At 36.6% G+C, this 15985-nt stretch overlaps 1 protein-coding gene across 1 annotated transcript; it reads left to right on the top strand.

Moving 5' to 3' along the window:
• LOC104732625 lies at positions 106–3261 on the top strand. Its single transcript, XM_010452187.2, has 9 exons — positions 106–404; positions 504–563; positions 655–702; positions 1795–1927; positions 2019–2095; positions 2349–2447; positions 2526–2596; positions 2692–2782; positions 2888–3261. Exons 1-9 carry the CDS (start codon positions 180–182, stop codon positions 2996–2998), a joined length of 915 nt encoding a protein of 304 aa, XP_010450489.1. The 5' UTR covers positions 106–179; the 3' UTR covers positions 2999–3261.

Here is a 15985-nt window from a genome sequence, read left to right as displayed (position 1 = left end):
TGCTCACGTGGATCTCTTGCCCGTTCTAGTTTCAGACCACAGTTTTGTTCAATTTTAAAGGTATATGTCTTTTTTTTTTTTTTTTTTTTTTTTTTGGCNCGAAGATGATTTCTAGATTTCACCTCCATTGATTTGATTTTGATGTTTTCCATTTTTGGGTTTTCTCAGGAACACTGAAAATGGCTTCTCTTCATCTCCTTCGACCTCTACACAGCCTCTCTTCTTCAAAGCTCTTCTTTTCTCAGCCAAGTTTTCATTTTTCGTCATCCTTTAAACCTAGTAACTCGAAAAGTCACAATCTTTCGAAATCATTGACTCTCCGATTCGCTCTTACGGAATCAGATTCTATTGATCAGCCTCTAGAAACAGAAACAAGTTCGAAATCCCTTCTTCTACAACTCTCTGTAAGTGAAACTGGTTTTAAAAATTCAGATATGAGTTTTTTTTTTTTTTTTTTTGCTTAATGGGTTATGAAGTGTGTCTTTGTGTGTGTGTTGTTGCAGAAGTGTTTTGATCTTCCATCAGATTACTTCCAGCAGTTACCAAAGGACCTTCGTCTCGATGTAAGTAAGCTCTCAGTGCTTAAAAAAAACTCGATTTTGTGATTTTAGCAACATGTTCTTATGTGGTGAGTTTTGTTTTTTTCTTTTGCAGTTAAATGATGCTGCTTTTGATCTCTCCAATGGACCCATCATCGATGAGGTTAGTTCCTCTTTCTCCACATAAACTTCTTAGTGCTAAGTAATCACTTCCATTGACCAACTCTGTAGCCTCAATTCTTGTGACCTTACTATTCCATCTCTGTGATCTCTTATGTGACATTCATGGAATTGAACTACTTGTGTATGATCCTTCTTTTGTTGCAGCATCAGAGCCCCATCCCTAAACCACAATATTTTGCAATTTTATATTTCTACATCTGTGACAGCCTAATAGCATTCTATGTTTCATTTTCATCTGTATTGTAGCATAATCTGTTATCTTCCTTATTCATCTTTCATATAAATAAGAATTTTGGAGGGAATGTCGTCATGTATGTGTTTATGCTTTACTTGTTCTACTAGAAACTAAAGATATATATTTGCAGAGGAAGAAATGGCCACTCCATTCTTCTGATATCTTAATCTACAGACATAATTATGTATAAATTTAGCCACTAGGAGACTAGGTACCTAAATCATAACACTGATGTACACCTTTAGACAGTTAATGATCATTTACTTGCATTGAAACATCATAGTCTTAGCTTTATTGTTCTAGTCCAGCATAGGTCATTGTTATTTTCTTCCAGCTGATACCTTCCTACACGCCTTTGTTGATGTTCAGCTAAACTTTTCAAATCCCACCCTCACCATTCGTCAGACTTGAAATAGTGTTTGCCTATTGGAATCCCTTCCACAGGATTAGTGTTGTTTCCTTAAATGAGGTTTTCTTTATTCTTCATATACTATTCAGTATTCACTGTGCATCTTAAGGTACCTACCTTGGATCTTTACTTCTATCATCGCTTTTTATCTTAAGCAACTTTTTAAAGCATGTGTGTCTTCTTCCATTCTGCCACATATCACTTGTCAGTTGACTAATATCTCTTTTGACTTAGATTCCTAGTCTTCTCTTCCTATTCGAGAACTTGTTTATCTTCTTTGCCATTGGCGCTATGCCCTTTGGAATTGATTAGAGACGATGAGAGGATCTTGAGTCTTTGTAGTGTTTAATACACGCCTACCCTCCTTGACTGGTTTTCTGAAAACTTTTGCGTTACTTATAATTGCAACTTCTCAAATCTATTTGTAGTGTGGTCAAGAGCTTGGGGAGACATTACTGAATCTGTCCCGTGCTTGGGAACAAGCTGACACATCAACTTGTCGTAGTTTAGTGGAGAAACTTCCCGAACTGGAAATTTCATTAACAGATGGTAACAAATCAGGTAACAAGAAGTACACCCCTAGTATCTAGCTACACATCTTTCTAGATCTACTCTTGTAATCATTACTCATTTTAACTTCTTTTTTGTTCAGCCTTTGGGAGACGTCTTATATCTGCAGGTAAAAGGTTCCAGGGGATGGGACAATATGGTCAAGGTGAATTACAGAAGGTACTTGAATCTCAAATGTAGGTGTGGTTTCTTCCACTGATTGTTTGATTTTGTATATTGGGTGAACATGTAAATGTAAGTGACATCTAAATAGAAACTGTTTGCATACTTTAATCAAATGTTAGTCAGACCACCTGTATACTTGTTAGACTTAACTGCCAAAACGCACAATTCTAAAATCAATTGTTCGTCTATGTAATCATTCATGCCCTTGGTACTTGTCTACATAACTAACATCTCTGAGAACTCGCAGATTGCTAAAGCGATGATTTCAACTGGAAAAGTCCTATCTGCAAATACATCATCTGTTCCAGTCAATAATGAAACCAACTCAGGAACAAAGATATTTAAGGTAAATAATAGATTTTTCCCCTTGTACGTCAGCTGAAGTTATTTTGCAGATGATAATTTTTTTTGTTTAAAACTGCAGTTTGGGGACCTTCAGGTTGCTGTGACTCCACAGAAAGCATACACTGGAGCTGCCATTGCATTCATCTATGGGTATGTGTAGAAAGCTTGTTAATTCTTTTCAAGAAACTGTGTATCACACTCTGTAACAACATTGAAAAAAAAACACCTCATCTCGGTTGAAACAGGATACTTTCATGGCAAATCAGTCAGGGGATCCAAAACATACCAGAGAACTCATTGCAGTATGCAAATGACAATGCATTGGTGATCGGAAAGGTTGGTGGATCAAACGTTCTAACCCTATACTTTGATTCTCATCATATAGTGGAAGTAGAGGATTTGTTATTTAACATTTTGGCATGTTGTTGTTCTTCTGGGCAGTCTTTGAGAGGGTCTCTTCTAGCTCTGTTTTATGCCTCAACAGTCTTGTCAGGCTTCACAACAGCTGGGCTTATCCTACTCGCTAAGCAACTTTCATCAGAGAAAGAGTGAATCCCTTGATGATTAGACGCTTCCGTTTCAGACAGCTTATACAAAACCTTTGTAAGAATCATAATCTTTTCGAGGTGGTCTCTAATACACACACACTCATGTTCAGGGTTAAATATTGTATCTACTATGGGAAACTTTTCTACTTTTTTTCCTGCCTACTTTTGCGTTAATCTGTGGAATGGGTTGAGTGTATATAATATATCTTGTAGAGAAAATGAAATATTTGTTAATGAAGTTTGTGATACCTACATGCAAAAGGTTAATTTCTCTCCGCATATATATGGCATCTCACTTCCAGAATTTATGGAGGTTAGGCTTTTGTTTAGGCTTTGTTGAAAGAATAGGTGAATGTATGTTTACTTCCAAGTCTCGGAATATGAAATACGAATGATCAATTAACCTATATAATTCATAAAATTAATCGTCTAATCCATATATTTTGTTACTCAACAATCCGCATGCAATAATGCATATATCAAAACAATAAAATAAAGTATTGTGTTATAACATGCGCAACTTGAGTTATACAACTTTATAGACAATAGACGAACTTTATTTTATTGTTTTGATATATGCATTGTTGCATGCGGATTGTTGAGTAACAAAATATATGGATTAGAACAAATGTGCAATGCCTTTCTTTCGAAGGGGGCTCCTAACTCTGCTAGGGGCGCAAAAATTGTATGTGATATTGTTTGTTCTTCGAGAGAGAGTGGTGGTCTTAGATTGAGAAGGTCAGACTGGAACAAGGTTCTGGCTCTTAAGCTTATCTGGTTACTATTCTCTTCAGCTGGTTCTCTTTGGGTTTCGTGGGTGAGATAACACTTAATTGGGAATCAAAATTTCTGGGAGTTAAATCCTACCTCCCCAGGCAGCTGGATTTGGAAAAAGCTGTGCAAGCTTCGTTCTCTAGCCAGACCCTGACGAAGAAGAAGAAGATCATCGAAACAACAATGATTCTGAAGTAGAAGAAAAAGAAGATCATCTTCGAGATGATGATGATGATAGAGCAATCTCTCTCATATATGATTGTTCACCTCATACAGTTAAGTTCTTAACACTTCTTGTTGAGAACTTTTTGTTTAGCCATGTTCTTTATTTTCTTTTGTAATCATTTTTAAGGGGATTTTCTTAAAGTCAGATCACTTTAATTGAGGTTTTCTTTCCATAAAAGAGTGAGTTAATGTATAATGTAATGTTAAGTATTTTTTTTTTGTGACAAAAAAATGTATTCATAAGTACTTGTATTTAGTTTTGATAAGTTGAGTTGATTCAAGTAAAACCTAACATATGAATCTTATCTGGCATTATTTGTTCAATATGAAAGCTCAAACTCAATACCAAACAAAAGAAAAGAAATACTAATTCTGAAACTGGAATATCTTTCAATGTATATATAATATATTTGTAATAGAATAAAAATAATAAATCAACCAAACTCGAATTATATATTAGCCCCATACCCTTCATTCCAATATAATTGTATCGTTTTAACATATAATTACCGCTCATTTTCTTTTATCAAATGAAATAGTCTATTATAATTTTACCAATCTTTTTTAAGCAAACCAAATATCTCAGAACGATATATATATGAATCTAAAATTAATATGGAGAGAATATTAAATTTTCCTAAATGCAAGTATTTGGATTGATATGTTCTGAATCATATCCTGTACGTGCATAGTACGTGTGTAATATGGCTCCACGTTTAATTCTTTCTGTTAGAGTACCAAAGGGGAAAGTTCCATCTTTCAAATGAAAAGAAAAGAAACCATGACGTTTGCATCAATACGTAATATCTTACGCATATGAATTGTGGTGATCGATGATCAATCTGCAGTACTTGAAAGACCACGACACATCATATGAAGACTTTTCCCCTGTGAATTAGCTTTAATTTGGATCCCTTGACGAAAGTGATAGGAAAAGGAATTAGCTTTGAAAGATCACGTCATATGGTCTTGTAGTCGAAAACTTTTGGAACAGTTTGTGTTGGAACTGAATTTTCAGAAACAAGTTTCAGAAAATTGCAGGTTTTAGGACAATGACTTTCCGGTGACTTTCCGGCCAAATTCCGGCCAAATGGCTGATCGGAATTGTCTGGTCGATAGTGCAATGGAAAGCTGGTAACGAGTACTACAAGATGGTATACTCATACGTCCACAAAGGAGTTGATTTGAGTGTGAAGTGAGCTACTTGGGATGGTTTGGGAAATATCCCACATCGGAAATATGATTGATTTTTCACTCATATATATATAGTTTTACACTCTTCTAGTTTCAAAAGTGTGTAGAAGGAAGAGGGAAGGTTCCCACACGCGAACCGAACCGGGCCGAGCACGGATGCGGGACGGGCCGGACGCGGGCCGGGCCGAGCCGGGCTGGTCTCGGACGTGGGCTGTGGTCTCTTGGGCTTTTGGGTTTTTGGGCTTTTTGGCTCTTGAGACTGCTGTAGGCCCATTTAATTTTTTGGAAAGACTTGGTGTGAACTCCAAGCAAACTTGGGCAGCACTCCGAGAATATTCACTGAATATTTTCTTGAGAGCTCCCTCCTTCCACTATATATAGAGGCATAACCTCTCATTATTTTTCACACACAAAAACATAAACACTCCTTCCTCTGAAGATCTCTCTCTCCCTCTCTCTTGCTTAGTCCAAGTAAGTTCTTAGTTTAGTAGTCTCGAGAGTATAACGTAGATCTGTTCGCTTGAGTTCTATTACTGGTGTGCTACGGTAATAGTTCGTGATCGGTTGTATCCTGGGATTCATAAATCGTGATTATCCGAAAGCACTTACGGCCGATTTATTGAATTAAGGAAAGAGATATCATATCTCACCTCCATGATTTATTTACTGCTTTATATTATGCTGTTGTAATTCGTTTCTGATTTCGTTAATTTAAATATAATTCGCATATTTTCTCAATTCGATTTTTGCGCTCCTAACAGTCTTAATTCAATAAATCCGCTTTCTGCTTATCGCTTTAAACGGATTGAGAATTTTTTGAATTTTTTTATTTATTTTAAAAACGATTTCAAAATCTTCTGAAAAACTGTTTCTGCTTTCATCTTTCGGTGCTTACGCGGAAAGTTTTTGAAGAACGCTTTTACTTTAATTATTTCTTCTCTACTCTCTCTGGTTTCCACGAACGCTCTTAATTGAGTGAGTTTGTGAAACAAGTTTCTGCAAACGCTTGTTAAGCGAGTTTGCAAAACTAATTCAGTGTAATTTAATTACTTGAATTGTTTGATTAATATATTAATCAGATCTGTTTATTGTGAAACAGAAAAATGTCTGGAGACAACACCAACAACGTTGACGGTGATAGGGTTCCTGCAACCCCTGTTGAAACTCCTGCGGAGTTGGCTTTACGCCTTGCTAAAGAACTTGAAAAGACGAAGCTTACCGATTCGGGTATGGAAAACGTGCGCCGAAATCTGTTCGGTAATGGATCAACCCACATGGGGATACCACCTTCGGCTTCCCAAGGGATGATGCCAGATAAGTTCGATGGCAAAGCTGGGTTCAAAACGTGGCAAAACAAGATGCGCTACTACTTGGCCAGCATGAACATGGAAAGGTACCTCACAGAGGATCCACCAATGCTTCCACAAGGTGACACTGACGTGTATGTGGTTGGAAGTATGGATAGTTGGGCTCAAGGAGACTACTGTTGCAAAGGTCAGATTCTGAACCGTTTGGTCAATGATCTGTATGACCTCTACAGTATGTACAAGACTTCAAAAGCATTGTGGCTAGCTTTGGAGACCAAGTACAAGACTGATGAGTCTGGGATGCAGAAATTCTCAACTACGAAGTTCCTGAATTTCAAGATGGTGGATTCCAAACCAATTATGGAACAAGTGGAAGCTCTTCAACGCATCTTTCAGGAGATCGATTTGGAAGGGATGTCGATATGCAATGTCTTCAAGACGAATTGCCTGATCGAGAAGCTACCACCAGGCTGGTCGAATTTCAAGCATTACCTTAACTTCAAGCGTAAGGCAATGTCTCTTGATGATCTCATCCGTCGGTTGAGAGTTGAGGACAACAATCGTGGAGCTCATTCGGATGCTCAAAGCCAAGGGCATGATGTTCATGTAGCTGAGCATAAGGCCAAGTTTAAAGGCAAGGGTAAAGGGATCTCTATTCCTCATAAACCGTTGAAGGTGTCATCTGGACCAAACTTCAAGAAGAGCAACCTTGAGAGGAAGTTCAAAGGGAAGTGTCATCATTGTGGTAAGATTGGACACAAGGCTGATGTTTGCAAAAGCAAAGCAAAAGATCTCAAGTTGCAAGCAAACCTAACTGAAGAAGACATGGTTGCGGTGGTTACTGAATGTAACATGGTGGAAGATAACTCAGTGGAGTGGTACTACGACACTAGTTCTACCACACACATATGCTCTGATAGGACCATGTTCACCACCTATGTGCANAGTGTTCATGTAGCTGAGCATAAGGCCAAGTTTAAAGGCAAGGGTAAAGGGATCTCTATTCCTCATAAACCGTTGAAGGTGTCATCTGGACCAAACTTCAAGAAGAGCAACCTTGAGAGGAAGTTCAAAGGGAAGTGTCATCATTGTGGTAAGATTGGACACAAGGCTGATGTTTGCAAAAGCAAAGCAAAAGATCTCAAGTTGCAAGCAAACCTAACTGAAGAAGACATGGTTGCGGTGGTTACTGAATGTAACATGGTGGAAGACAACCCAGTGGAGTGGTACTACGACACTGGTGCTACCACACACATATGCTCTGATAGGACCATGTTCACCACCTATGTGCAGAACAAGTCAAATGAGCAGCTTTTTATGGGCAACACGGCGGTGTCCAAGATTGAAGGTAAAGGCAAAGTGGTTCTGAAGCTAACTTCTGATCGTGAGCTCACCCTCCAGAACGTGAAGCACGTACCTGATATGCGGAAGAATCTCATCTCTGGAACAGTGTTAAGCAAGCATGGTTTTTCCATCAATTTTGAGGCTGATAAGTTAGTTCTTAAGAAAAATGGGATGTATTTGGGAAAGGGTTTTGTTAAGGGTGGACTGATCAAAATGTCTGTAACGACAGTCCATCCGAAAATTGTAGCTTCTGCTTCTGTTGCTGAAATGAAAGAAAACCCTATTGCTTACTTGGTTGAGTCGTTTACTACTTGGCATGAACGTTTAGGACATGTCAATTATAAAACAATGCGAAAAATGCAAAACTTGAATTTGATTCCGAAATTCAAAACTAACCAAGAAAAATGTGAAGTGTGCGTACAGGCCAAACTCACTAAAACTCCCTCACCACGCTTTGAAAGAACAACCGAACCTCTAGGTTTAATTCACACAGACTTATGTGATTTAAAGTATGTGCAAACTAGAGGTGGTAAGAAATACTTTGTTACCTTCATTGATGATTGCACAAGATATTGCTATGTATATCTCTTGCATAGCAAAGATGAAGCACTGGAAAAATTCAAAGAGTTCACCCTCGAAGTAGAAAATCAGCTTCAGAAAACTATAAAAGTAGTTCGAAGTGATAGAGGAGGAGAATATAATGAGCCGTTCAATGCATTTTGCAGAGAAAAAGGCATTATACATCAGACAACCGCTCCCTACTCGCCAGAATCTAACGGAGTAGCGGAACGAAAGAATCGAACTCTGAAAGAGATGATGAATGCGTTGTTGCAGGAATCTGGGTTAGCCCAGAACATGTGGGGGGAAGCTTTGCTTACCACTAATTACATCCTCAACAGGATACCGCATAAGGTTACTGGCAAGTCACCATATGAGCTTTGGAAAGGTACAGTACCTTCGTACAAATACCTCAAAGTGTGGGGGTGTCTAGCAAAAGTGGCTGTACCACCTCCTAAAAAGGTCACAATTGGGCCTAAGACCGTAGACTGTATCTTCATCGGATATGCACATAACAGTAGTGCATATCGATTTCTGGTTCATAAATCAGATATTCCAGATATCCATGTGAATACAGTTATGGAGTCAAGAAATGCTTCATTTTTTGAAGACATTTTTCCCTGTAGGAAAACTCAAAAACGGACTCGTGAACAACGAGATGCAGCGACTTTGGAAGCTGGCAATACTTTGAGTACTACTTCTGTAGAATCAGAACTGGAACCTAGAAGAAGCAAACGAGCTCGCAAAAGTAAATCGTTTGGTGATGATTTTCTGATGATGGCATTTCTAGCTGAAAATCTACCAAGAACATACGCAGAAGCTATGTCTACACCTGATGCACCTTATTGGAAGGAAGCAGTCAAAACTGAAATAGACTCTATCATGCAACATCATACTTACGAGATGGCAGATCTACCACAAGGATTTAAGCCTTTGGGATGTAAATGGATTTTTACGATAAAACGAAAACCAAATGGCGATATTGAACGGTACAAGGCTATGCTTGTAGTGCAAGGATTTCGGCAAAAAGAAGGCTTAGATTTCCTTGATACCTATTCACCGGTAACAAGACTATCTTCGATCAGGATGCTCATAGGTATTGCAGCCTTGAGAAAACTTGAAATCCATCAAATGGATGTAAAAACTGCTTTTCTTCATGGAGATTTAGAAGAGGAAATCTACATGAAACAACCTGAGGGATTTGTTATTCCAGGACAAGAACACAAAGTGTGTAAACTTGTGAAGTCATTATATGGACTCAAACAGGCTCCTAAGCAGTGGCATGAGAAGTTTGACAGTATGATGATGTCTAATGGTTTTCACATTAATGAATGTGACAAATGCATATACTACAAAACTACTCCATCAGGGTACATTTTGTTATGCTTATATGTAGATGATATGCTTATCATTGGCAGTAACAAAGACATCATAACTCAAACGAAAAACATGCTCAAAAGAAATTTTGACATGAAGGACTTGGGTTTAGCAGATGTAATTTTGGGGATAAAAATCATCAGAACTGATGAGGGCCTTATCTTGTCTCAAACCCACTATGCGGAAAAAGTGCTTGATCGATTCAAGCATTACTCAAATGGGACTGCAAAAACTCCAGAGGATCCTCAAATTCACTTGACCAAAAATTTTGGTGAACCTATGCTGCAGGTGGAGTATGCAAGAGTAATTGGCAGTCTAATGTACTTGACAAACTGTACAAGACCGGATTTAGCGCACTCTGTAAATGTACTTAGTCGCTACACAAGTAATCCAGGACATAAGCATTGGATGGCTATAGCTAGAGTTTTGGATTATCTACGTTATACCAAAGATCATGGCTTGCACTATGGTAGAGAACCCGGAGTTTTGGAAGGTTACAGTGATGCCAACTGGATCGCAGACTCGAGAAACTCAAAATCCACAAGTGGATATGTTTTTACACTTGGAGGTGCAGCAGTGTCCTGGAAGTCTTCCAAACAAACTCTGGCAGCTAAATCAACTATGGAATCTGAATTCATAGCTTTGGAGATAGCTATGTCGGAAGCTGAATCACTTCGTAATTTCTTGGAAGACATCCCAATGTGGGGGAATCCTGTGCCTGCAATACGTGTACACTGTGATAGCGAATCGGCTTTGGGCAGGGCAAGGAATACCCATTACAATGGCAAATCTCGTCACATCAGACGGAGACATAAAACTGTTAGACAACTTATCTCAACTGGTGTAGTTACGATTGATTACATCAATACGAAAGAAAACCTAGCAGATCCATTTACAAAAGGTTTGGCGCGAGATCAAGTTATAAAATCATCAAGAGGAATGGGTTTAAAGCCTATGACATAAGAGGATGTTTGATGGTAACCCCACCTACTCAGATTGGAGACCCCATGACCTACGTTCAAAGGGACAACTAAATCAAGCAGAATCTGCTACAAGCACTATAAGATTTTTGTCTTTTCCAAGTTCCTAGAGTGATGTAAAGTGCTTCCTGTATGTTAGAGGTTAAGCATATGCTTTTAATGATTTGAAATGTAGCTTTGTAAAATATTTGAAATAATTACAGGATATTTCTTTAAATACAAGCAGCTTATATAAATCACCGTGTGAGTGTGAAATGGGGCCGTTTCTAGGAGATTATATGAGGCTATACTCTCCAAGTTCACTCATGATTAACCAGGCATGTTCAAGGCCACAATGAACACAATAGAGAACCTCGTTCTACGAGAAAACGAAGCTGTGTTATGCCTGCTGTCTAAGTTTACATACAAATCCGGATGGTTCAAGACATCATGTTCACCAACTGGCCGAGTAAACTCGACAGGTATAACAATGAGTCGGTTCAAGGTTGAAAAACGCCACCAACTCATATACAGTTAGTTTTCGCATATACTCTCGAAGGTCTGTCTAGTCTAGCTAGTAGTGTCAGTCTATAGGGTTAGTTATGTCGTCATATGTTTAGACTTATTTCTATTCATGTGGGGGATTGTTGGAACTGAATTTTCAGAAACAAGTTTCAGAAAATTGCAGGTTTTGGGACAATGACTTTCCGGTGACTTTCCGGCCGAATTCCGGCCAAATGGCTGATCGGAATTGTCTGGTCGATAGTGCAATGGAAAGCTGGTAACGAGTACTACAAGATGGTATACTCATACGTCCAAAACGGAGTTGATTTGAATGAGAAATAAGAGTGTGAAGTGAGCTACTTGGGATGGTTTGGGAAATATCCCACATCGGAAATATGATTGATTTTTCACTCATATATATATAGTTTTACACTCTTCTAGTTTCAAAAGTGTGTAGAAGGAAGAGGGAAGGTTCCCACACGCGAACCGAACCGAACCGGGCCGAGCACGGATGCGGGACGGGCCGGACGCGGGGCGGGCCGGGCCGGGCTGGTCTCGGACGCGGGCTGTGGTCTCTTGGGCTTTTGGGTTTTTGGGCTTTTTGGCTCTTGAGACTGCTGTAGGCTCATTTAATTTTTTGGAAAGACTTGGTGTGAACTCCAAGCAAACTTGGGCAGCACTCCGAGAATATTCACTGAATATTTTCTTGAGAGCTCCCTCCTTCCACTATATATAGAGGCATAACCTCTCATTATTTTTCACACACAAAAACATAAACACTCCTTCCTCTGAAGATCTTTCTCTCCCTCTCTCTTGCTTAGTCCAAGTAAGTTCTTAGTTTAGTAGTCTCGAAAGTATAACGTAGATCTGTTCGCTTAAGTTCTATTACTGGTGTGCTACGGTAATAGTTTGTGATCGGTTGTATCCTGGAATTCATAAATCGTGATTGTCCGAAAGCACTTACGGCCGATTTATTGAATTAAGGAAAGAGATATCATATCTCGCCTCTGTGATTTATTTACTGCTTTATATTATGTTGTTGTAATTCGTTTCTGATTTCGTTCATTTAAATATAATTCGCATATTTTATCAATTCGATTTTTGCGCTCCTAACAGTTTATCTTAGGTCCATTCATTTAGGTGTTTTTGGTTCTGGGTTTGAGTGTGAAATTGTGCTATTATGTGTAATTTTGGTTTTGTTTTTGTTGGTAACGTTTATGTTTGTTAAGTTGGTCAGTTGTGTTACACAACTTGTGTATTTGTTTTTTTTTAATAGTAAAATAGTGTCCAAGTTATTAAGTTCAATCACGTAACACTCTATGCAATGGAAACATAAGATTTTAGCCGGGTTCAATCGAAACATACACATACTAAATCAAAACACACACATACAAATCATAGACAACACTGAAAGTTCAATTAATGGTGTAATTTAGGATAAACATACAAAGTTAACATTAACTTATCATGCAAAATAACTCAATTATCGAGAAGCAAAATTTAAGATGGTATCAGCCAAAAAAAATGGTCAAAAGACAACCAACCAAAACGTAAGAGATATATACACCAGACAAATCTTATGAACGTTACAACTATAATGCTCTATAAGTATATTAGTACTCTTAACACAAAGCTATATACAAAAAACAAATACCAAAAAAATTGTTTATGAACAAAAATAACAGTGAAATCCAATGTCCATTGACAAACAATCAACTATAATGCTCTATAATTATAAGTTTAACTCAATCGGCTACTTTGCATAATGCCTAGTAACAAACATAAAATTGGATTAATAAAACATGTTAGAGTATGACCAAATCTAAAAACACATTTAGTTTATCTAAATAACAGAGAAGATCAGTTATAACACACTACAATGGGAATGACAAAATTGTCTGCTGATTTCTTGATTTTAACATTAAGTCATCAATCATAGAACTGTTATAGAAACATAAAGGTATGGTAAGGAATTCCAGAAATATCTATTGCACTTCGTAAATAAAAACACACATGATTCAATAGACCAAATGATAGACACAAATACACCATAGCAGGGATATTTTCAATCAATGTATTGTAATAAAAAAGCAAATCGACTGATACAGTTTGTAGAATAACACAATAATCATATCATTATTGGTGCACAATTCGAAAATCAAAAGTGGAGATAGACAAAAAATGCAAGATATATTGAAAGGTTCTATATATAGTCGTACTGCCTCAACACATGAAATCTTTAGTTTAGCAATTAATGATATGTCTCTTAGAAACATTTCAAAAGAGACATGTATACTCTGTACTTTGCCTAGTAACAAACATAAGAGTATAAGAATGGATTTTTTACATAAACCTTTGTACTAAAGTAGAGATTTAAGAACTTCTAAGTCTAAAAACTATTATAGCAAACTACGAAACAAAATATTAGATACCCTAAACAACATAGACGAACAAAGCATATGTTTCACATGCCTACAATGAGATGATAAACGTGAACTAATTTCTGATTTTGTCATCAATCATAGAAGGTGTTATTCAAACAAACAAACCAAACACAAATCAAAAGAGACATGTATATGCTGTCCTATGCCTAGTATCAAACATAAGAGTATAAGACTGGATTGTTTACATAAACCTTTGTACTAAAGTAGAGAGTTAAGAACTTGGAAGTCTAAAAACTATTATAGCAATCTAGAACCGGAAATGAAATATTGGATTTAGAATACATTTAGAAAGTGTTACTGAAAGAAAAGAAAATTTATGCATTGCACATTCTACTGTTTCAACATATTTCCAAGCTCCATCAATACACTGTTACCATCACAGATATATTCTCATTCATTTTGTAGTAAAGACTCAAGGTAAGTGATACAATTTATAGAATCTAACACATTAATCATCGGTTAATAATGCAGAATACCAAAATATCAATCACTAAGAGTTTCACAAACAGAAAGGCATTCAAGATTCATATAAACTATTATTATCATTTGCAGGAGTCTCATGTACGTTAAAATAAATATATCTACTACAAGGAAACATCCATTTCATAAAATGAGAAACCTTATGTTACATAGTAGCACCAAAACATAGATAACTGGTAATTAATACACAGTTGAATGTCAAGAATATCCAAGTCTAACAGCTATTATAGAAATAATAGACATAGAATACATTAAGTCGACCTAAAAAACAGAGAAAGAACAAGGCAAGTATTTCACACGCCTACAAAATGAATTAATTTCTGATTTTGACATGAATCATAGAAAGTGTTAGTCAAACAAACAAACCAATAACATTCTAGTGATTCAATTGATTTACAAGCTGCATCAATTATGTAAGACTAAGAGCAGACCTACTACCATAACAGAGATCATTTCAATCATCAATCATTGTATAGTAAAGACTAAGCCAACATGTAAATTTATAGAATCTTAACACACTAATTCATCTGTTAATAATGCCAATATGTCAATCACCTACATGACATAACGCAAACGTAGACATTCAAGATTCAAGGAAATTACTACAATCATCTACATGAGTCTCATGAACGTCAAAATACCATACCTATAAGCAACTACAAAATGCATCCATTTCTGATGGAGTTAAAAGTCACAAGGCTAGGAAAGATGAGAAATATAACTGATTTTATAAAAAAAAGAAAGATAAACAAAGAGACAAGCTCTCCCTTCAAGGATCGAAAACCCTTGTCCAATCCTAACAAAATAATTTTTTTGTCTAACTAACCTGTCTTCTCTAAAACCTAAGCTCTTTATTTTAAGAGAAACCTAATATAGAAACGGAAACAAATCATATGACTTTATCAAGTCTAATTAAGATAGTACTTAGTATAAATAAATAACGATCTCTATCAGTTTCATAAAATAAAAAAATCTTATATTACATAGAAGCACCAAAACATAGATTATTAGTATCGAAAAGGGTTTTTAGAGCATAAGGTCAAACAAAGACACCCAAGATTCAAGCAAACTACTACCATCATTTGCAAGAGTCTTATCTACGTTCAAAACTACAATAGACTACAAGAGCATTTCCATTTATAAAATGATAAACTCTATGATACATAAGTACCAAAACAGAGACACAATAAGTTAACAATGAGTTTCTACAATCCGACAGACTACAATAAGTACCCATATGAGAAATTCTATGTTACATAAGTACCGAAAGAAAGACACAATAAGTTAACAATGGATATGACAACAATAAGTTGTCAAGACAACTATTCAAAGATACATCTTTAATTAGAATGGTGTTTTAGATATACATATCTAATATTTTATGTTACGTAGATATATAAGTTAACTTAAACATGTAATTTCCACAGGTGATAATAACAATTAATCACAGACAAGTTGAGAAAAGTCTATACCTGATTATGAACACGTTTTTCAAGCATACCTGAACAAATCGAAATTAGTATTTACTTCACGTCTCTGTTTCATACTTGTGATTTTCATAAAATAATCAACTAATTACAAAAAAAATTTAAAAATACATACCTGTTAAAGAAGTCTGCTACACTTGTAATCTCCTCAGAGTTTGTCCATTTGAAGGCCTTCAGAACCACATACCTGAGGAAATCATAATTAGTTAGTATCCATTGAACATAAGTGCCCCTTTACTTACCTTGTTTTTTGAAGCTATTTAAATGGCCCTCTGCTTAAACACTCTTTAATTGGTTTGCCAAATATTTTTGTCTTATAACTTCTTTAAGTCGTGTGT

This window comes from Camelina sativa, chromosome 12 (assembly GCF_000633955.1).
Source record: "Camelina sativa cultivar DH55 chromosome 12, Cs, whole genome shotgun sequence".
In the NCBI taxonomy this organism is placed as follows: Eukaryota; Viridiplantae; Streptophyta; class Magnoliopsida; order Brassicales; family Brassicaceae; genus Camelina; species Camelina sativa.
This window is presented reverse-complemented; position numbering and strand designations above follow the sequence as displayed.

Coding starts and splice junctions, on each gene's coding strand:
- LOC104732625 (XM_010452187.2), top strand. CDS start 180: ATGGCTTCTCTTCATCTCCTTCGACCTCTACACAGCCTCTCTTCTTCA. Junction 703..1,794: donor ATGGACCCATCATCGATGAG/GTTAGTTCCTCT, acceptor ATCTATTTGTAG/TGTGGTCAAGAGCTTGGGGA. Junction 1,928..2,018: donor AACAGATGGTAACAAATCAG/GTAACAAGAAGT, acceptor TTTTTTGTTCAG/CCTTTGGGAGACGTCTTATA.